The sequence below is a fragment of the Micropterus salmoides genome, unplaced genomic scaffold (assembly GCF_014851395.1).
Source record: "Micropterus salmoides isolate LMB-PRFRI ecotype aquatic unplaced genomic scaffold, ASM1485139v1 Ms_hic_scaffold_936, whole genome shotgun sequence".
NCBI lineage: Eukaryota > Metazoa > Chordata > Actinopteri > Centrarchiformes > Centrarchidae > Micropterus > Micropterus salmoides.
The window spans coordinates 1-22,799 of record NW_024044722.1 but is presented as its reverse complement, the minus strand read 5'-3'; the positions used below and the strand labels follow the sequence as shown (position 1 = coordinate 22,799).

Below are 22,799 nucleotides of genomic sequence, written 5' to 3'. Positions count from 1 at the left end.
ATCATGGTAATCTCAAACACTGCTGTATATATAATGGGTGTGTAATAGGTAAGCTTAAATTAATGAAGACAAAACCAATTTCCTCATTAAGCATCTCACTGTGAATGATGGGGGTTATTTCACATAGATTAAAGATTACATTGCAGTTCACTGGATCAGTTTTTAATGAATGATTTGCTACAAAGCTTTCAACAGGAGAAAAGCCCAGTAAAACATTTTCCAGTAAACGTTCCAGTTATTTCAAACAAGTCTATAAAACCAAAACATTGTCCAAAAATAAATAAAGGGTTTTTTTAAAGCAAAAAATACTAAATAGCCAAACATTTCTTTCTGAAATATAAAACACTGAACTGTATTATACAGCATTAAGCCATTGATGTGAGCAGTTCACCAAAGAAAAGCATTAGTTAAATGCACCACGGTCCACATAAGGATAGGCCAGGAAATTTCCCAGCTTGTTGCCTTGAGCATCATAGTGCAGCATCCGGAAGCACTTGTCACAGAACAGACACGGGTCACTCGGAGCAAACTGGTCATTGGTGGTAAACCATCTGGAATGAGGAAGGGATGTTGAACTTGTATTTGCGCTTTAAAAAGGCGGCAACGCAGTTTTTTGCTGATTTTTACACACCTGCCAATGAAGACGTGACAAACGGCACACTTCTGGGTGACGACCCTGTGCTTGTGTATGAGGAGTGGATACAGCTTCATGTCCAGGCAGTCGTTCTTATGGGCCAGTCTGCAATGTGTAAAAAGAGATAAGAAATGGCCCTTTTGTTAATCTTTAAGAGTGTGAGAACACATTTGTCTCACATTCATGGTGACTGAGTAGTTACCCTGCTCACGGCAGCATAAAACAAGTTCATAGACTCATCTGCTATTACGCATTCCATAGTGCGATGAAACCAAATTAGCTATAAAGTCTTGTGAGAGCAATCAGATCTTGTCCAACAACGAAGTGCTTGTAGTAATGATACAGAGACTTGTGACAAATCAAAGCACCTCAGAGTTGCATAGTAAAGACAGTTCATTACAGTAGAGGTTGAGGATGACCAAAGTCCGTAGGATTAATCCTCTGGGGATAATGAACCTCTGTACAAAACGTCACGGCAGTCCAACAGTTTATAGGACATTTAAGTGTAGACAAAAGGTGACTGATTAGATGTAGTGTGGCTAAAAACAGAGGAAGTGTCTGTATGTGGCCTATAGGATTCTAAAGCTGAAACAAGTTGTGGCTGGAAAATCCAAGTTAGGCAAAACACACAAGAGGCGTGGTGAGCAAGCTGTGACAGGCAGACTTCTGATTTCTGTCATTCAGTGAACTTGTATGTTTAAGCGCAATTTGAAGCATTTGATTGTTTATTACTGCTTTTATTATTGCAAATAGAAATGAACTATATAGCACTTGCAGGTTAGCTGACATTGCTACATCCACCATTTTGTGATATCTGTGATCAAGCAAATATTGATATTTTATAGCTACTTCTGAAATGCCCTTGCAGGAGCGTTATCTGTAGCAGTCTTTATTACAGCTGTTTTGTGATTGTTCATTTGTGATTTAGTGTAAGCTAGTTTAGTGATAACCAGGCTAACCATTATACTAACCATCTGAGTCTAATGTTTTGCTACTTGCTAACATCCTAAGTAACTATCGGGCTAACTGTTGATGTTGTTGATGTTATTTTACTCCTGTGTGCTCCTTGTGTGTGTTTACTAGATTAATTACAGTGTTGTTTCTTCCTGTAGAGACCACACAATGATCTCTCATTTGTGATTCTTGGTTTATTCCTGGCATGAAGCACAATTAACTAATTTGACAATTACTCTATACTTTTGTCTTTCTTGTTTGCTAACTCATGTTTCATAATACTTTTTCGATGTCACTCTTGTTTATGGTTTACAGGAAGTGTCATCAAGTAAATCCCATAGAGATTAAAACCTCATTTTAAAGGGAGAACCGAGTACCTAAAAAAAACAACAATACTAATATACATTTGAGTAACAAAGCATGATCGAGAAAGTAAAATCTAATCATCACACAAGGCGATGGTCCTTTTAACTTCATTTAACATTGCCCATCATGCAGTGCTGGACCGAGTAGTTTGTAAAGTTGCTGTGTTATGTTCCGAAATGCCAAAACACAAAAACATGTTTGTAATTTGTCTGTTTAGAACATGGTGGTTTATGTTGGTAATTGTCATTTTTGTGCTGGTTTATACATTTACATTAAAATACAATACATTCCTTGACACCAACTATATTTTGTTACAGTCTTATACAGTGGGTACGGAAAGTATTCAGACCCCTTTAAATTTTTCACTCTTTGTTTCATTGCAGAAAAAAAAGTTCATTTTATTTCTCAGTAATGTACACTCAGCACCCCATCTTGACAGAAAAAAACAGAAATGTAGAAATTTTTGCAAATTTATTAAAAAAGAAAAACTGAAATATCACATGGTCATAAGTATTCAGACCCTTTGCTCAGGATTTAGTAGAAGCACCCTTTTGATCTAATACAGCCATGAGTCGTTTTGGGAAAGATGCAACAAGTTTTTCACATCTGGATTTGGGTATCCTCTGCCATTCCTCCTTGCAGATCCTCTCCAGTTCTGTCAGGTTGGATGGTAAACGTTGGTGGACAGCCATTTTCAGGTCTCTCCAGAGATGCTCAATTGGGTTTAAGTCAGGGCTCTGGCTGGGCCATTCAAGAACAGCCACGGAGTTGTTGTGAAGCCACTCCTTCGTTATTTTAGCGGTGTGCTTAGGGTCATTGTCTTGTTGGAAGGTAAACCTTCGGCCCAGTCTGAGGTCCAGAGCACTCTGGAAAAGGTTTTCGTCCAGGATATCCCTGTACTTGGCCGCATTCATCTTTCCCTCGATTGCAACCAGTCGTCCTGTCCCTGCAGCTGAAAAACACCCCCACAGCATGATGCTGCCACCACCATGCTTCACTGTAGAGACTGTATTGGACAGGTGATGAGCAGTGCCTGGTTTTCTCCACACATACCGCTTAGAATTAAGGCCAAAAAGTTCTATCTTGGTCTCATCAGACCAGATCTTATTTATCACCATCTTGGAGTCCTTCAGGTGTTTTTTAGCAAACTCCATGCGGGCTTTCATGTGTCTTGCACTGAGGAGAGGCTTCCGTCGGGCCACTCTGCCATAAAGCCCCGACTGGTGGATTGCTGCAGTGATGGTTGACTTACTACAACTTTCTCCCATCTCCCGACTGCATCTCTGGAGCTCAGCCACAGTGACCTTTGGGTTCTTCTTTACCTCTCTCACCAAGGCTCCTCTCCCCCGATAGCTCAGTTTGGCTGGACGGCCAGCTCTAGGAAGGGTTCTGGTCGTCCCAAACGTCTTCCATTTGAGGATTATGGAGGCCACTGTGCTCTTAGGAACCTTAAGTGCAGCAGAAATTTTTTTGTAACCTTGGCCAGATCTGTGCCTTGCCACAATTCTGTCTCTGAGCTCTTCAGGCAGTTCCTTTGACCTCATGATTCTCATTTGCTCTGACATGCACTGTGAGCTGTAAGGTCTTATATAGACAGGTGTGTGGCTTTCCTAATCAAGTCCAATCAGTATAATCAAACACAGCTGGACTCAAATGAAGGTGTAGAACCATCTCAAGGATGATCAGAAGAAATAGACAGCACCTGAGTTAAATATGAGTGTCACGGCAAAGGGCCTGAATACTTATGACCATGTGATATTTCAGTTTTTCTTTTTTAATAAATTTCTACATTTCTGTTTTTTTCTGTCAAGATGGGGTGCTGAGTGTACATTACTGAGAAATAAAATGAACTTGTTTGATTTTTGGAAAATGGCTGCAATGAAACAAAGAGTGAAAAATTTAAAGGGGTCTGAATACTTTCCGTACCCACTGTATGTTCAACCCCCCCCCCCAACCATATCTGAAATTAATCTTGTTCCATTCATACTTACACCTTTCAGTAAGAGGTTGAGTGGGTTTTGAAAAGGAACACAGCACTCACCTGATGTCTGTGATGATGACCAGGTGTTCGCAGTCTCCCTGATGACAATATAGGTACGGGAAGCCCACTTTCACTTTCAGATCCACAAATTGTGTGTCCTCCATCTTGGCCTGGCTGTAGGGGGGGAAGCCATGGGCCTTTGCCCATTCAATGGTAGTCCTGTATCGTAAACACACAGGTGGTACAGTAAGCTGTAAATGAACGGCGCTTTACACTACATGTCACATTCACCCATCCTCACACACACACACACACACACACATTCATACACTGATGGCAGTGGCCAACTGCTCCTCAGAAAGGATGAAACTAACATTCACACAGACTCACAATTTGGGGTTCAGTATCTTGCCCAAGCAGACTGGAGGAGCCAGAGATCAAACCGCCGAGTCTCTGATTAGTTGATGACCTGCTCTAGCTCCTGAGTATCATAAAATGTCCTTTTAAGTGCTTGTATATTCATTTTAAAGTTATACATCACATTTCTGGTAGATTCCATGTTTATCTGCTTAAAAATGCTCAAATGATTGTCAAAAATGAAATTTAGGCTATCATTTTGATTTGGATATATGGCTGTAGGGAATGACGACTGCAAGAGTGTGATTTTGGTTTCAACTTACGTGAACGAGGAGGAATATGTGAGAGAAATGTTTTGGTTGTTATGTGGTAACTGCACCATATCAATCTCCAACAACTCTTTCCCAGAGTATTTCAGACACAGGTCAATTGCAATCTTCTGTACCAAATATTTATAACCACTGTCTCTTGCCTGCTAATGAGGGTGACTGTGCCTTTTAACTCAAGTTGGCATCTTAATCTGAACAGCAATCACAAAATGTCCTCGTTACAACGACCAGTATTTGACTGCATAAGCATTAGTGTTAGCACCACCTTGATATTTTAAAAGATTTGTCACCCCTATTATTTAAGAAATCTTAATATAAATATATTGAACTTTTCTCAGTGGAATTCATGGCCCTACAGTAACAGGCCGTTAAGACATTTGGATGAGGGTTCTTGACACACGATATGAAAACATTTAAAAAAAGAAAGCCACGTTCGTCTTTCAGTTAGGTTGCCCACAAAACCATAAAAGAAAATAAGTAAAGTACTAGAGAAGGCTTTTAGAAATTGTGGTTATAATGTAGGCATAAAAAAGTGCCATGTAAAACCACACATCACAATACTCCATTCCCTCAGAATAATAACTGATTTGATCAAATGCAGCATTAAATAGTGCCACATAAAGAAAACCCTGCCTACACTGAATCATAATTTAAATTAAAGTTTACATTTCTGTTTGTGCACAGGTTAAAACAAACAATATATAACAGAGTAATTGGTGAACTTTAGAGGTGTTGGTAGGCATATCTTTTAACTTTGGAGAGAGACAGGCGAGCGGTTTCCCTCTGCTTCCAGTCTTTGTGCTAGGCTAAGCTAATCACCTCCTACCTGCAGCTACAGCTTAAACAAAGAAGAGTGTGGTATCAATCTTCTCATCTTGGAATCTCTTACAGTGCCTTGCGAAAGTATTTGGCCCCCTTGAACTTTGACCTTTTGCCACATTGCAGGCTTCAAACATAAAGATATAAATAACTGTAATTTTTTGTGAAGAACCAACAACAAGTGGGACACAGTCATGAAGTGGAACGAAATTTATTGGATATTTCAAACCTTTTTAACAAATAAAAAAACAAAATTATTCAGCCCCCTTAAGTTAATACTTTCTAGCACCACCTTTTGCTGCGATTACAGCTGTAAGTCACTTGGGGTACGTCGCTATCGGTTTTGCACATCGAGAGACTGAAATTTTTGCCCATTCCTCCTCGCAAAACAGCTCGAGCTCAGTGAGGTTGGATGGAGAGCGTTTGTGAACAGCAGTTTTCAGTTCTTTCCACAGATTCTCGATTGGATTCAGGTCTGGACTTTGACTTGGCCATTCTAACACCTGGATATGTTTATTTGTGAACCATTCCAGTGTAGATTTTGCTTTATGTTTTGGATCATTGTCTTGTTGGAAGACAAATCTCCGTCCCAGTCTCAGGTCTTTTGCAGACTCCATCAGGTTTTCTTCCAGAATGGTCCTGTATTTGGCTCCATCCATCTTCCCATCAATTTTAACCATCTTCCCTGTCCCTGCTGAAGAAAAGCAGGCCCAAACCATGATGCTGCCACCACCATGTTTGACAGTGGGGATGGTGTGTTCAGGGTGATGAGCTGTGTTGCCTTTACGCCAAACATAACGTTTTGCATTGTTGCCAAAAAGTTCGATTTTGGTTTCATCTGACCAGAGCACCTTCTTCCACATGGATATCTTTAAGAAATGGCTTTCTTCTTGCCACTCTTCCATAAAGGCCAGATTTGTGCAGTATACGACTGATTGTTGTCCTATGGACAGAGTCTCCCACCTCAGCTGTAGATCTCTGCAGTTCATCCAGAGTGATCATGGGCCTCTTGTAGGCCTGGGCGAAAAATCGATTGAATGAATTAATTCGAATTTTTTGTTGCGGGCGATTTAAAAAATAAATAAATCGAGTTTTTGTGTAATAGCACATTTTTGGCTCCCCGGGGTTTCCGTAGTGTTCGTTTCCCATAGCGACAACATCATACACTAAACAGCAACAGCAAGCGACAAAATGGCTACCGGTGAGAGCGGGAAGTTTGTTCCCAAGAAAGGAATAAAGTCATCTGTTGTTTGGAACTGGTATGGGTTTGCTGCGACAGATGTGGAACAACAGACACCACGCTGCAACATTTGCCTAAAGCCTATCGCAGTGAAAGGCAGCAGCACCACAAACCTATTCCAACACCTGAAACAGAGACATCCAGCCGAATATGAAAATGCCAGTCTCTCCGCGATGAACAAAGCCGCACTGACCAACAAACCTTATTGCTTTCCTTAAGTAGGGGGGGAAATCGGAAAAAATCGTAAATTGAATTAAAAAAAATAAAATCGGAGATTTTATTTTTAGGCCATATCGCCCAGCCCTAGCCTCTTGGCTGCATCTCTGATCAGTCTTCTCCTTGTATGAGCTGAAAGTTTAGAGGGACGGCCGGGTCTTCGTAGATTTGCAGTGATCTGATACTCCTTCCATTTCAATATTATCGCTTGCACAGTGCTCCTTGGGATGTTTAAAGCTTGGGAAATCTTTTTGTATCCAAATCCGGCTTTAAACTTCTCCACAACAGTATCTCGGACCTGCCTGGTGTGTTCCTTGTTCTTCATGACGCTCTCTGCGCTTTAAACGGACCTCTGAGACTATCACAGAGCAGGTGCATTTATACGGAGACTTGATTTCACACAGGTGGATTCTATTTATCATCATTAGTCATTTAGGTCAACATTGGATCATTCAGAGATCCTCACTGAACTTCTGGAGAGAGTTTGCTGCACTGAAAGTAAAGGGGCTGAATAATTTTGCACGCCCAATTTTTCAGTTTTTTATTTGTTAAAAAGGTTTGAAATATCCAATAAATTTCGTTCCACTTCATAATTGTGTCCCACTTGTTGATTCTTCACAAAAAATTACAGTTTTATATCTTTATGTTTGAAGCCTGAAATGTGGCAAAAGGTTGAAAAGTTCAAGGGGGCCGAATACTTTCGCAAGGCACTGTAATTTCAGTCAAACAATCAGGCAGAGGGTGTACCTTAGCAGCTGTTGACAAAGAGAGGAGATTATCTTAACCAATCATCCAATTAATCAGACGGTAAAACTTACATGCTGATGTCTTGACACTCGGGGAATCGCATGTCGTTATAGAACACTCCTTCGAAGAAAAAGAAAGCTGACCTGAAATGATCCTGAAATAGAAGAAAATTCATTATTTTCCCTAGGTTTTATCAGTTGGGTCTTGTGCGCCAATTTTGACAGAATCGGACATACAGTTAAGCCCAAAATTATTCATACCCTTGCCAAATTTTGATTCATTGTGAATAGGTTTAATTTTGGGCTTAACTGTATATATCCACACATACAATACCACACAATTAGGGCTGCACAATAAAACAATAATTATTGCAATACATTTTTTTCAATAACAATATAACAAATGTTCAAGAAATATTCAATAAATGTTTGATTTTATTCACTTGAATCATACACGACTTAGGACTTTATTTTGTTGAGGAATAGGGACTGAAAACTTAATTTTACTCATGCATATTTGTTGACAAAGGTTTTATCATAATTGTTATGAATGTTCTACCTCAGGTTTCTGAAGTGATTCACTGTATGGCATCAAGTGTTGACCATAAAGAAGAGTTTAAACTACAATTAACCATCAGGTTTCTTCAACTTTCACTCAGGAGCAGAAATCAGCCTTAAATTTGAAAGAAATAACGATTTGATACTTATCATAATAATTAGCGATATCGAAAGATATGAAGCTTTTTATCGTGATAACATTTTTGGCCATATCGCCCAGCCCTACACACAACAGAAACTTTTAATATAAAATTCTTAAACTGAGAGGTTCACTCGCAGTAAATGCACAGAGGTCACTTGTGGATAACACAGTCACAAAATAAACCTGTTCAGATCTTGCAGAGAGCTTGGAATTACAGATGAACTGTATGTGCGCTTACTTTGCTGATGAAGTCTGGAGCTATGTCTGGCGTGTGGCTGAACTCTCCGCACACTTGCAGGTCGTTGACGCAGCAGATGGCGTCCTTGAGCTCTGCCAAGCTGTGGGAGCCCGTCATCAGCAGAGTCATGTGGGGTCTGATGTAGTTAAACTGAAGGGGGGGAGGGGGGATGTCAGTACCATGGAGAATAACATTTAAGAAATAATTGCCTGGATTTGGAGGGCTTCTGGCACACTGAGAAAAGTGAAAACTCACTTTCTCAATAACAGCCGGGTAGTAGACGTTGATGGTTAGAATGACTTCTCCTTCAGGGATCATGTTAGCCACTGCTTCTGGTTTCCTAGAGACAGTTAAGCGCTCCTGGAAATCCCACAGAGAACCAAACTTTACACACTACCGTTCAAAAGTTTGGGGTCACTTGGAAATTTCCTTAAATTGATCAGAAATACAGTGTAGACATTGTTAATGTTGTAAATGACTATTGCAGCAGGAAATGGCTAAAGTGTAATGGAATATGTACCCAGGTATACAAAGACCCATTATCATTAACCATCGGCCTGTGTTGGCACGTTGTGTTTGCTAATCCGAGTTTATCATTTTAAAAAGCTAATCGATCATTACAAAACCCGTTTGAAATCATGGTTGCACAGCTGCCAGTTGAGGACCTGTGAAGTGTCTGTTTCACAAACTAGACCCTCTAATGTATTTGTCCTCTTGCTCAGTTGTGCACCGCGGCCTCCCACACATCTTTCTGTTCTGGTTAGAGCCGGTTTAAGCTGTTCTGTTCTGTGAGTCGTACACAGCATTGTACGAGATCTTCAGTCTCTGGGAAATTTCTCGTACAGAATAGCCTTCATTCTCAGAACAAGAACAGACTGATGAGTTTCAGAAGAAAGTTTGTTGTTTCTGGCCATTTTGAGCCTGTAACGGAACCACCAAATGCTGATGCTCCAGATACTTAACTAGTCTGAAGAAGGCCAGTTTTATTGCTTCTTTAATCAACACAACCATTTTTAGCGTGTTCAATTAATCTTTTAAAATGATAAACTTGAATTAGCGAACACAACGTGCCGTTGGAACACAGAGCTGATGGGTGCTGATAATGGGTCTCTGTAGATAATCCATTACAAATCCGCCGTCTCCAGCTACAATAGTCATTCCCAACATTAACAATGTCTACACTGTATTTTTGATCAACTTGATGTGTTTTTAATGACACAAAAAATGTTTCTAAGTGACCCCAAACTTTTGAATGGTAGTGTATTATTAAAAGGTGCATGAAAGGTTACACATGTCTGGCGCATCCTCTATCAAACAGAACACATATTTATTCACAAGCCTACATGATTGCTCAGATCTACTGTACTATTCCAGTCCTATGATCATACTGACTGACAACATTTCAGCAAGACTCCAATGGACCCACCAGTTCATCCGCATAGAGGTCGTGTCTGTTCTTGGTGATTTTTAGAGAAGCTTTGTGATCTTGCCTCTTTTTTCTTTGTCTGTTAAAAACAAATCGCAGATCATTGAATTTTAATTTGTTTACACGCTGTTGGTTTACCCAAGACACAATTCAAAATGAGGAGGAGTCATACACCAGTGTTTTCAGCGTTGGGTCTGGAGGTACAACGTCTGGATCAGGCTGCTGGTCCTCAGGATGGCATCGGAGTGAATCAAGACTTGAAAGGGGGGGAAAAAATGATAACAAAGACTTTTTTAGTTTGCAAACATGGTTTAACTAGGCAAAGGAACAAATAACAGATGAGCTAAAGATCATTATCGTTGTTATGACACTGTAACATTATACAATCATACTATAAATAACTGTAAAACAATATAAGATGCATAAAAGTTGTACTAGTGTCAACATGCTCTGTCTTCATCAACAGAGGAGGAAACCAGCTCTACGTCACGAGATCTGGGCAATAACCCTGCAATACCACAACATCTACGCTTCTTACATACCTATATCACAGTCAAATGTACACATTGTGCAATAACTAACGTTACCTCTATCCATAAATCCACCGGTGTTGTACATATACATAGAAGCTTTTACGTTTGCTCATGATTTCTTAGCTTTAGTCGATTGGTTTCTACTAATTCTTTTTTTCCCCCTTAGCTATGCTGAACGTCGTGAACGTGAAAGTGGTGTGACTGAACTTACCTGCAGACGGTTTTCAGTGCAGTCATGGTCTCCGCACCGATCCCCATCTGTTTCGCGAAGTTAGCGTCAAACCTGTCCTCGTCTTCCGGCTGGTAGGAGTAGTCACTCGGCTTCAGTCTGTTCAGCCACTCGCTTTTAAAAGAGCCAACGTGAAATGGATTGGTGTTCACACCAGTATATTCATAATCTGGGATGTTTGTGTTGGGGTCTGTCGAGAGCTTGGACGCCGCCATGTTTTCCCGAACTGCGCTGTCTCATGGGTAATGTAGTTTTTAGGTCATTGTTGGGTCCAGGACAGGGAGAGAAAAGAGAAAATTTCTTTCAACTTTTTTTCCCCTCTTGATTTTTACAAAATGCACTTGATTTAGAACAGCAAGAAATCACAATTACAAATACATTGTGATAATCTCACAAAAGTGAGTAGACCCCTCACATAATATCTTTTCATGTGAAAACACTGAATATATGACACTTTGCTACAATGTAAAGTAGTGAGTGGACAGCTTGTAAATTTGCTGTCCCCTCAAAATAACACATCACACAGCCATTAATGTCTAAACCGTAAACAATTATTGACAGGAAATGTAGCAGCTTGAGGGATTTGTCACTATGTAAAGTACCTCCCCCAGATGTATCTTGTGACCCTTTGGAGGGGTGCTGGCGTTGTGCCGAATTCTGCCTGCCTGCCGAGAATTGCATACACCTCGCAGGTGTTAACGGTCATTTATGCATAATTCGGCAGATCAAATTTTGTAGGCTACCTGCCGAGATTTGCATCCACCTCTTTAGGTCCTTTTCAGACACTTTGCTGTGCTCATTGATCAAACGGCGTTATCACCACATATATTTAGTGAATGTCAAGGAATGGTACTTCTACTAAGTGTATTAAAATATTAAAGACTCTAAACGTTCATAAAATATATACTTCGACCCCACAAAGAATATTATTAGCGTTTAAAAGCAGTATTTGGAGGTGCATGCAATTCTCGGCAGGCAGGCAAAACTCTTCATAATCATAACTACCATAATGTAGCTAAAGATAAGATAAAGATAAACATATGAGTTGTCTTTGTTGGAGCATTGTCTTGCATTTTCAATTCTATGAAATTTCCTTTTGAACTTTCTTGACAAGACAATGAGATTTAGGCTACTGAACTACCATCAGGCCTATACTTTGTTTATCCCTATTAAATTAGCTGTGTGTAATTTACACACATACATTGGTTTCAAGCTCTAGCAATTGCACCAGCTTGTAAGGTTGCTCGTAAACTACCCTAAAGGCACTGCTGACTTCAAATGACAACATATATTTATATAGCCATCCAATGACGTCCTATGAGATGAAGGGAGAAGTTTGTGAGCTAGATTTGCAAATAGGCCACTCCCGGCTTCTTACCTTATAAATATAGCCGATCGAGGCCAAATATCGATTTGCCTGCAAGAGAAACGAGCGCTTCTCTTACAGAGACTGCTTAATTTCTGACAAGGAAGGACATCAAGTCTCTTGTTTTGAAATTCCAAGATCAAATGGAGACGAAAGACAATTCCTTACAACAGGTAGGCTACGTCATGTTTTACTGCAACTTCTTTAATTGACCAGAGTTTTCTAACAACCTTGTTTAATTAATTTCAACAAATGTTCAATGCTGTTTCTGTCTCTACACTTTCATCTTACCATTCAAGTGTCAGAGGAAGGACGTTAAGTTGTTCAAATGTGTTATCACATCGATGCATCGCTTCATGTTACTGGGCACATAATATGTTGGCCATTTTGCAGATAATACTTCTGGACTCTATATGTACAATTTTGAATGCAGGACTTTTGCTTGTGTTGGACCATTTTTACATCGTTGTATCGGTACGTTGACCAAAGTTAAAGATCTGAGTACTTGGCGGATCAGATCCAAAAAATAATAAAAATAAGCTGAATAAAATAGGGTTCGGCAGGTTAAATTACTCTCACCACACATTTGAAAGATCACAAGCATCCTGTTTGACTTGAAAACCTGGCTTAAAGTTATATCCATCCCCCCCTCCTCTTCTCAGGTGGACCTAAGCTGTCACAGTGAGGATGAAGAGTAAGTGAAATTCTTTTATTTTATCAGTTTTACAGTAAATTTGTGCATGTAATGTCAGTGATTAGCACTTATTGAAATTACTATTCAGGCATATAGTTGTAAATTACAGCGAATCATACCACTATATTCATTATCACTGCAAATGGTATCTCACATGATAAAAGCTACTCATTGCAATACAGTATTTGCACACTAGAGGTCAGCATCTTACTGACACTACTTGTTCATTCTTCAAACAGGTGCTGTACATTTTAAATCTCATCGGGGTTAACGTTAGGAAATCAAGACTGTTAGTAATAGAATAGTCTTACACTTGTCTAGGCGTGTTTGCGTTGACACTCTTGTGCTCCCAGATATATATATGTATAACTTGTCAGATGCATTGCATGTCTCTTGGGGTGTAGATGCTTAAATAAATTTTCCAGTTTTTCATTCAGGTCACCTAAAATGGATTTAGGGACCGCACTGGATGGGTGCTCCACCGCCCTTGGTCTTTTTCTGAACAACAGGTTTGCTGATTCTTTGGCCCTCTTAAAACCCTGGTAAGTCACAAAGACTCTAATAACAATCTGTAGCTGATTCTGCATTGTGGTGTACAGCTGTTTCACACTACTGGTTGTATTAAAACTTTTAGTTATTTGCATTTTGTTTAAAACACTATTTTTTTTTTTTTTTGCATCTGTCCCCTTCAGGAAGAGTCAAAGCATATACCACGCAGTCGGCTACAGTAGCATCTTGGTGATGCAGGCAGGCATGACCTTTGACCCAAAGGACATGGATGTTGCAATGACATCACTGAAAGAATCCCTGCAGACATGCCAAAGGTATGGCTTAACAGTTTAGGATGTTGTTTTTAAGTTCCCACTTCAACATTGGGACAAAAGTAAGGAAGACACAGTCAAATACTGTATACAGATGAATTATCAGTCGAGATACTGTATTGCTAACATTATTTTTTCCTGTATATTATACCTGTGTTCCTTAACTTAGTTTTCGGAAGAAAACTGGAATAGTGGAGACTTTAACCAGCCTATTGTATAGACAACCAGTTGACAACCTGACAGAAGGTAAGTGACAAGCTTCCACTATCTCCAGACTATACATCTTTAGTAAATATACACACTTTATCCTGTTTGAGTGGCGATCACCATGTTGACATGAATCTCAAGAAAATTTTGGATAGTTAAGCAGTGATGTACAAATTTAGACAGAAATGACCAGAATTAATGTCTGGTGGAAAAAAAAACTGTGACGTTTAACCCTTAACAGAAGAGATGCATGCAGAGCTGTGCTATGCTGAAGTTCTGCTGCAGAAAGCTGCTCTCACATTCCTGGATGAGAGTATACTCTGCTTCATCAAAGGAGGAATGAGAATCCGAAACAGTTACCAGATTTACAAGTAAGAAGCTTGAAGGGGGCTTTTGTTGGGGACATAATATGACATTATATTTCTCAGCCAGACAGTGAGTCACCATATTTAAGTTTATTTTAAAATGATATGTTGTCTTCCAAACCAGGGACTGCCAGGCCTTGGTAAACATCACAAAAGACATGGAACAACATAAGAGCACGTACATTCATTTTAGGGGCGGCGTCAACATGGGTATTGGATCATTTAATCTGGTGAGCGAGATAGACAGTCATACAACAGGCCTCATAAAAAAAAAAAATATTCATGCCAAATCGTAGAGCCATGTAGTATGTATGTGCTTTATTTCCTGAACAAATCTTTGCACTTGAAACATGTCAGTAGCCTTTGTTTACATTTTTACCTACTTTTTTGTTATCAGATGCTGTCACTGCTTCCATCCAGAGTCCTCAGACTGATGGAGTGGTTGGGTTTCTCAGGAGACCGGGTAGGTGCCATGAGTCCACATGCAAAGATGAAGCCCATGTCTTTCTTTTTTCTTCAGTAAAACTCATGATATACTAACAGTGTTTCTATAATAAATGTTTTTTTTAATCCAATAAAAAGTATAATTTGCTAATAATCTTACAGGAAATGGGTTTGTCGGAGTTGAGAGAGGGAGCAGCAAACAACAACCTGCGCTCTTTCCTCAGCACCGTGACTCTGCTGACATTTCATCTCTACATTACAGTGATTTTGGGTGAGAACACCTTTGGGTTGGGACTACTGCGAAATTATATTAAATCACTCAATTTAGTCAGAAAATTCTTCTGCACTCTCATCTTCTTCCCCCAGGTACTGGTGAAGGAAACCTTACTGAGGCGGAAGCTCTGCTGAAGCCCTACGTTGAAAAGTTCCCTAATGTGAGCAGTGCTTTTTGTTGATTCTAACTGATTGCAGATGTAACTGTTTTAGTGCCCCTCTTAGTGAAATGATTTTGAATGAATGTGTTTGTATATTGTCCACAGGGAGCCCTTATTCTTTTTTACACTGCGAGAATTGCTTTGCTCCAAGGAAACTTCACATTTGTGAGTACTAGTAACGTGCCTACAATAGCCCAATGTTTTTAAAATGCAATCTCAGCTCATACAGTAGTAGCAGTCAGGAGTAGGAGAAGGAGAACGAAAGCCCATGAGTGTTTCTCTGCAGGCCCAGGAGAAGTTCCTGGCATGTATTGCAGCACAGGAAGAGTGGCGTCAGATTCACCACCTGTGTTACTGGGAGCTAATGTGGGCTTACTCCTTCGAACTAAATTGGAGGAAGGCGTATCGATACGCTGACCTGCTCTGCAAAGAGAGCAAGTGGTCGCAGGTAACCGGTGTAACCATTTCTGTCTTTACCCTGTTGTTAAACTGCTGATGTGTTGAGATTCTTATGACAAGCTGATTGCTCTTCTCCTGCAGGCCGTCTATGTATTCCAGAAAGCAGCCATCTTGACCATGCTACCAGAGGAAGAAGTGACTGAACTGGGAGAAAATGTGGTTGAATTATTCAGGTGTGCTAGAGAGAACCATGATTTGTACATACATGTGTGTATGCAACTCTGTGGTAAGTTCTGTAATAATTATAAATGTGTGGCTTGTAGGCAGGTGGATGGTCTCAGACTGAGGATCGCTGGGAAGTCGATTCCAACGGAGAAGTTTGCGGCGAAGAAGGCGCAGCGATACCAGTCATCTAACCCTGTGAAACTAGTCGTCCCTGCTTTGGTGAGGATGCACATATACTACTACTTTCAATGAATCAACATTGTTATCAAGCTAGTAGTCCTTTTCAAACAACTATCTCTTTTCCGCAGGAAATGATGTACGTGTGGAATGGCTTCACAATAGTTGGCCAAAGACCCGAGTTGACTGAAAACATCTTGACCATCTTGGAGAAAGCAGATGAGCAGCTCAGAGATGATCCGAGTGAGCGAAACAGGAGAACTTAAGAGCACTGACATGACATGTTTGTTTTTTTAGCACCAGCATAAAACTAACAGCATTTCATTGAACGTGTAGACCCATCAGAGTATCACATAGATGACCAGTGTGTTGTCCAGCTGCTGAAGGGCCTGTGTCTACGACATTTGGGGCGTCTGGTCCAGGCTGAGCTCTGCTTCAATCATGTCATTTCCAGGTGTGGCCATCTTAACACTACTGCAACACACACACAAACACAGAGCATGCACAAATTCAATAAAAGCACTCAGTTGGCATCATAAAATTACTTTATTATGGTAATAATTTGATTGCTATCAGTAGGAAGTTATTCAGCTACAACAATCAACTGGAATAGTGTTATCATAAAGAGAATTTCAGTAGAAAGTGTTGCAACTTCTTGCAACTACCCTAAGCTGCTGAGAGGCTAAGACAAGGAGCAGTCAACATCTGTTTGACGCGGCGTTTGAAGAATGCAGTACCAATTCTGTTATGCGTTTAAATGTTTTATTGTACATTTCAAAGAAGGAAAACCTAAACTCAATAAAGGATATTCTTAATGCTTGGCCCTGCCATGTTATTTGTAGTTGTGAAATACTTGATATTTGTGTTTCTAACATCTATGCCACACTGATTGAATCTCATGTGCTAAACACTTGATAATCTCAAAACAGATGTGTTAACTCCACTTTCAGGAGTGTATGTCCATTTTATTTAGTTATCTTGCAGAGTTTCTGGCAGGATCACCCTCACCCCCATCCTCCTCAGTTATCTTCCCTGTGGCTACAGGTTGCAGTTACAGTTTGTGACAGTGGCAAGGAAACTTTTTAACAGGCAGAGACCTTGAGCAAAACAGACTCCATGATGTTTATATAAATCCAACAGTTTTCTGCTCTTTAAATTCATAAAATGCAGAATACACTCTTGCCTGATGGATGTGAGCCAAAACTATCTACAAATGAAATTATTTCGTGTGTGTGTGTGTGTGTGTGTGTGTGTGTGTGTGTACCTAACTTAAGTTGGTCAACAACTGAAGTGTGTAGGTAGTAGTTTCTCAACTGAAGTGACTTTAATTTTGTTGTTGTTTTGCAGTGAAAATGATATCAAGCATGACAACTACCTGGTGCCGTTTACCATGTTGGAGCTGGGCCTGTTGCATAGACAGAAAGGTGACATCAACACGGCCATCACCATGATAGAAAATGTCAAGTAAGTGTTTTTAGCCCATACACAGACCTGGGTTACATTTGGTTTCACATTTTGTATCTGGGGGTGTTTGCTTCTGGATGTTGTCTTCCCTTAAACTGAGGCAGAAATTCTCTAAATGAGTTCTAAAAGTTCTTCCAAGTGACATGAGCCAGAAAATTGCAACAAGATTGTTGCGTAGGTTGGATGCTGTAGCTCCAGTATTGCAAATGCTGCCTAAAAAAACTTAAATTGATGTGTAAATTTAACATTCTGCTTTTTTACTACAATATTACACTAAGAGCTAATAAGTGATCTGTATTTGTAGGGTGAACTACAAAGGCTACAGCATGGAGTCGAGGCTACACTTCCGCATCCATGCAGCACTCAACACCATGGGCTCTTTTTCAGCCAAACTTCCCCCTTCACGTACGCCAGCTTAAAAAACCCAAAGACAGGCAGCTCTACAAAAAGCATAGCGGTAAACCTGACCTAACCTGACCTCAACCCTGTTTGCTGCTTTAAACTCTGTGACTGTACTTGAAATCCTCCAGATGGACCATCTTGCTGACAGCCCTTTCTTAATGGTATACAATACATCCATACTTAATTCTGAATTTAAGCAAGAACAGAGAAGTAAACTCTGTCGACTACTTGGTTTGAGTGGCTTGGTAATTTCCACTGAATTAAACTATAGCTTGTCAGAACCAGGGCAACATAAACCCAGGAAGACGTTATAAACAGGACATAAATTAAATGCATTAGTCAAGAAAGAAAAATTCTTGGTTTCATTGGACTTAACACCTTTTGCTCTTTTGAAGTCTCAAATAATTTAATATCCAGTTTGAGACTTCACTTGTTTGCTTTTGTTCATGAGATTAAGTTGTTGTAATATTTAAAAAGACGTTGAACATGGCCTGCAGTTCAGTTATGTTTTACATGTAACAATTTGCGTCATCTTCTTTCTGTGCAGAATGAATCAGTATGCTTAAATGTTATTTACTTAATAAATAAGTTATCAAATGATGTGTTATTTTTAATGGTGACACAAAATGTAAGGTATGCATGTTGTTGGTGTATTTGTAGTACATTTGATCACTGAATTTGAAATAAACTTTGATCAAATACAGATTCCTCAACAGCTTTCTGAGAAGGCTCATCAGTACTGTAAGATAAATGTATGTTCTTCAAGCAGTTACATAAAAGCCCTGATTCAAATCATCCTGTTTATTAGCAGATTTACACATATAAGGGATAGTAATTATCCCTTTTTGTTTTTATGAAAATTGTGTAAGGGTAAATCTGTAAAATACAAGAAGTTAATATTTGCCTCAGCACCATGGGAATTATATAATTTTGATTATGAGTTGATTCTTTGACTACCACTGATACACAAAACAAAACATCCCTACTGTGTTTTGATTGAATCGTGACTGACTTTCATCTTGCCCAGTGTCCATCGCTGTATGTTCTTGATAATGACAATGTACACAGGAAAATGCAACGGTGGAGGTCTTGCTAGTGTCACTTATTAGTTCTTTCCTCTCTGGTTGAAGGTGTGCAACTTGTTGAAATTCCATAGTGCTATGTTTATTTTGGGATGAACACCTGAGGATAAGAGACAAAAGGTAAAACCTGGAGGAAATATTTTTACAGTCCATATTCCAGATTTTAGAGGGATCCATGTTTTAATTGGCACAGCAATCCAGATAATAAACTTAGTTCTTAGAACAGGTCACAGAAGTAGTCTATTTAGTAGTTTATTTGACATCTATAGTTACTTTCAGAATAACAGCTTACATTAAAAAAACATAAAGCTTGTAAAATACAGAGCATTCTGCAGCTAGTTGGGACCCCTTTACCAGTTCAAGTTGTTTGAGTTCCACCAAAGTGTGATTTCCCCCTCTAAACTGTTGGAGTCACAAACTTTTTTTATAATCCAAGATTTCACAAAAAATATTAGAAAAAGTCCAAAGAATGAATACAGATGTGTGTAGCACAACTTTGTTTTTTGTCTTTACTATTGCATTAATTAACCCATAGGTTGAGAACCAAACTACCTTACTTTATGTCAAGTAGGTCAAAGTAGCTCTGCACTGACTAGCAAAACAGTAGAATCCTACACATGGAAGCATCAGTATTTTCAATTTAATATGTACTAATATATGCTACCATTCTCATCATGAAATGTACTTTATCATTTGAGATGTAAAACGTTTTAGTGGTAATACTTCCGTATGCTTACTTAATCACGTTTTTAAATTAAGGACTTAATGTAATGTATTTTTTACATTGTGTTACATTGAATAAAGGATCTGAGGATTCTTTCACCAATGGTTAAAATAATCAAACACATACAGAGTAACATGCAGTCTATAGCAAAAAGAAGGGGAAACATAATGCCAGGAAATTAAATTATAAATCCCACAAATCCTCAGTAGCTAGAGGGGTTTAAATATGCTGTTGTCAGTGCTGGTGACCACGTGGTGTGTGAGATGATCAGCTGACTGCCGGAGGAGGAAGAGGAATGAAGATGGAAGGGAACAGGGACGAAGCAGAAAAATGTATAAATATAGCGACGAAAGCCCTCGAAGCCGGAGATAAAGACAAAGCTGTGAAGTTTCTCAACAAAGCAGAGAAGCTGTACCCAACAGGCAGAGCAAAAGGTAAGACCGTGTGTGACTGGCTTGTCTGTTTAGCCGACCAGGGCTAACCTAGCCAAGTGTTAAGCTAGCTAGTAACTGACGTTTGTTAACATCACTCACGGTTTGAGCTCACAGCAGGTCACCTGTTCACTGTTGTATAATGGTTACAAATATTTGTATGATTAGTTAATGTTAGTCAAGTGTAAACTATGACTTAAAGACAGGAAATTAAGCAACACAGATCCGAGTTAGCGTCAGCTAAGTTGTGGGCCCCGCGTCATGTTAACCAACCTCGCTAGCGCTGTAGTAACGTTAGTACTCAGTAAGTTGGGGCGATGTTACGTGAATACGTGTCTTTACTCTTAGTCTTTCCTTTAGATGACTCTCAGTGAAGTGTTGTAGTGCTTCAGAATACTAGTAAACGTCAATCTATGATCGAGCATCTTCATTGAGTAGTTCATGCTAGCTGTCACTCGCTGTAACAACTTCACTAAGACCTTTTTAAAGCATTTATTTTCACTTCAAGAAACTTGATAGACTTGGGCCTACGTTATTAATAATGCTGCTGTGTAGGGATTTCAGTGAGGACCGAACAGACAAGTGGAGTAGAGGAACGTGGCGCTAGTAGGAGCTATAGTCCTTTCTAGTCCAATCCTTTAATTGAATGATTGACCCGGAGAGAGCCTCGAAGTGTAGGCTAATCCTGGATACACAAGCGTCTGTGAGATGACTCTAAACCGGTGTTAAGCAAGGGTGGGACTGAAAAGTGTTTTGGTTTGTAATGTTAGTTATAAAAGGCTCTTATACAGTTTAAGGAATAACGTTAGATAAACTTGCACTTTGATGACCCGAATCTTCTCAGTTGTTAAACTGGTTTAGTAGATAAATGGCTTTCTAAGGCTGGAGCTCAACATCACATATGGCCACCAATTTGCAGTTAAGATAAGCCACTTATCGGTTTCAGATATTTCAGCAAATCTTTGATGAACTGACATGTAAAGTGGCATTACAAGAATGTCCATTAAACTGTTTTAAAGTACATAGCTAAGAGGAAGGGGGCTATACAGTGGGAGGGGAAAAATACAATATAAGAAAAATATGTACATTAAGTGTGTATTGAAAGGAGCAGAGGCGTACGGGAGTGTGGGTTCCCATTATTGGTTCCCCTGGCAAGATAAGCTCTTTCTGTGTCTTTGTGTGCTGGTGTGAGAGCAGGGGAGTTTGTAACTATTCATAATATTGCAGATATCTTGCGAACAGACATAATAACAGAAAAATAACCTCATTGGCAGAAGTAATTGTGTGTGTGTATGTGTGTATGTGTATATATATATATATATATATATATATATATATATATATATATATAATAAAAATAATGAGGATAAAAACATGAGTAAGTAAATAAGCAGTGAAAATGGGGGCTGGCGATGGATAATATACGTGCCTTTGCTGTGGAAGACTTGGGTTTGATTCCCCCTGTGAAATCCACCAGTGTGTCCCTGAGCAAGACACATAACCCCTAGTTGGTCCAGAGGGGTGCGACTTCTGACATGTATAGCAATAGCTAAATGACTAATTAAAAAACAGTGGAAGTGAAACAAGAACGGGACATTATCACCGGTTCCATCAGTACATTGTATATCTACCTTTGCAGCTATGTAATGCTTGACAGTTCTGTCACTTAAGTCAGCAAGTCTCTGAATCTGCGATCATGGTTGCAGAGAGGATTGAGCGTTGTCAACACAAAGGGTTGACAGAAAGAGGCAGGCCAAGGCAGCACCTATACACCAGCATTACTCCCAGCAGCCACATAGAGGCTGTACCTATATCACAACATGTTGAGTACCCTAGAATGCTGTGGGAAAGATGGATTATGGTGTGCAAGAGGCAATAGTTTTGTGCTTATGTTACATGAGAACAAACTCTATAATGATGAATAATGCATTGAAATGATAAGGAACATTACAACATTTCTGCTGCCAAGTCAGAGATCATTGGGCCGCTCTACTGTTGCTGTCCTTGAGTGTATATTTTTGCATCACTGGTCATATTTCCTACAGGGATAGTGATCTTGAGACTTGGATTTAAGACTACTGGAGGGTACTGCGAATGGTTTAAATTAGTAAATATGAAGACTTGAAGAAAAGAAGTTTAATCAAGAAGTTAATGTTTAACAGCATTGATATTGATCATTGACAACTTTTGTTATGGTCAGCTAACTTCCTGCTAGTTTAGCAGGCAACTGGATTTAAGTGATTTTGATTATGGAAGGCAAAACTGGGTCTGTTTTTTAAACAAACAAAAAAAAACACTGTACACGGTACTTTCATCTGCATTAGGATGATAAAACTATTTGTTTCAGCAGAGGTGTTTGGTAGGGAGGTCGACTAAGAGCTATTTAAAGGTCTGAGTGGGGGTAAAAGTGCCCCTAACAAGTCATGACACTTTACCTGTGTGCTCTCTTTCTACCTTGGGTTACTTGAAAATCTTTCAAATGTAATTAACTGTAGTACCTTGTGTTTTTCTGAGCAGACACATGTTATAAAATCTAGAGCAGTGTATCAATTGTATTGAATCACAATCTTAAAATCTAAAATCGTAATCAAACGGTGTCATTACCACCGATTTTATTCAACGTAAATTTGTGTAAACAAACCATCTGATTGCTCTTTGCGTCTCATGTTAGACTCATCTAACATCTTAAGTGACAATTTTTCACATAAGGAAGTTGTCAAAAGCTTGGACACTTGTAAGACAGTGAAAGTAATAATTGGTCAGTTAATTTATTAAGCATCTTCTTCTCCTCTTCAG

At 39.4% G+C, this 22,799-nt stretch overlaps 2 protein-coding genes across 4 annotated transcripts; one reads left to right on the top strand and one right to left on the bottom strand.

Moving 5' to 3' along the window:
- Positions 1–140: 140 nt before the first annotated feature.
- On the bottom strand, positions 141–10,999 carry LOC119896337 (snRNA-activating protein complex subunit 3-like). 2 transcript variants are annotated; one of them, XM_038709775.1, is made up of 9 exons: positions 10,751–10,999; positions 10,179–10,262; positions 10,007–10,085; positions 8,836–8,940; positions 8,581–8,730; positions 7,715–7,797; positions 3,996–4,154; positions 632–739; positions 141–551 (listed from the first exon to the last, which is right to left on the bottom strand). In XM_038709775.1, the coding sequence occupies exons 1-9, from the start codon at positions 10,981–10,983 to the stop codon at positions 404–406; spliced, it is 1,149 nt and encodes a 382-aa protein (XP_038565703.1). In that variant the 5' UTR covers positions 10,984–10,999; the 3' UTR covers positions 141–403. The 2 variants fall into 2 exon arrangements, with proteins under 2 accessions (XP_038565703.1, XP_038565702.1); XM_038709774.1 differs by having other exon boundaries at positions 8,581–8,940.
- Positions 10,933–17,993, top strand: LOC119896335 (tetratricopeptide repeat protein 39B-like). 2 transcript variants are annotated; one of them, XM_038709773.1, is made up of 19 exons: positions 10,933–11,010; positions 12,238–12,307; positions 12,797–12,828; positions 13,266–13,370; positions 13,521–13,652; positions 13,819–13,895; positions 14,098–14,227; positions 14,346–14,451; positions 14,619–14,684; positions 14,828–14,936; positions 15,032–15,099; positions 15,205–15,264; positions 15,386–15,547; positions 15,640–15,731; positions 15,822–15,942; positions 16,032–16,143; positions 16,237–16,354; positions 17,248–17,364; positions 17,669–17,993. In XM_038709773.1, exons 1-19 carry the CDS (start codon positions 10,943–10,945, stop codon positions 17,781–17,783), a joined length of 1,860 nt encoding a protein of 619 aa, XP_038565701.1. In that variant the 5' UTR covers positions 10,933–10,942; the 3' UTR covers positions 17,784–17,993. The 2 variants fall into 2 exon arrangements, with proteins under 2 accessions (XP_038565701.1, XP_038565700.1); XM_038709772.1 differs by having other exon boundaries at positions 13,254–13,370.
- The last annotated feature ends 4,806 nt before the right edge of the window (positions 17,994–22,799 follow it).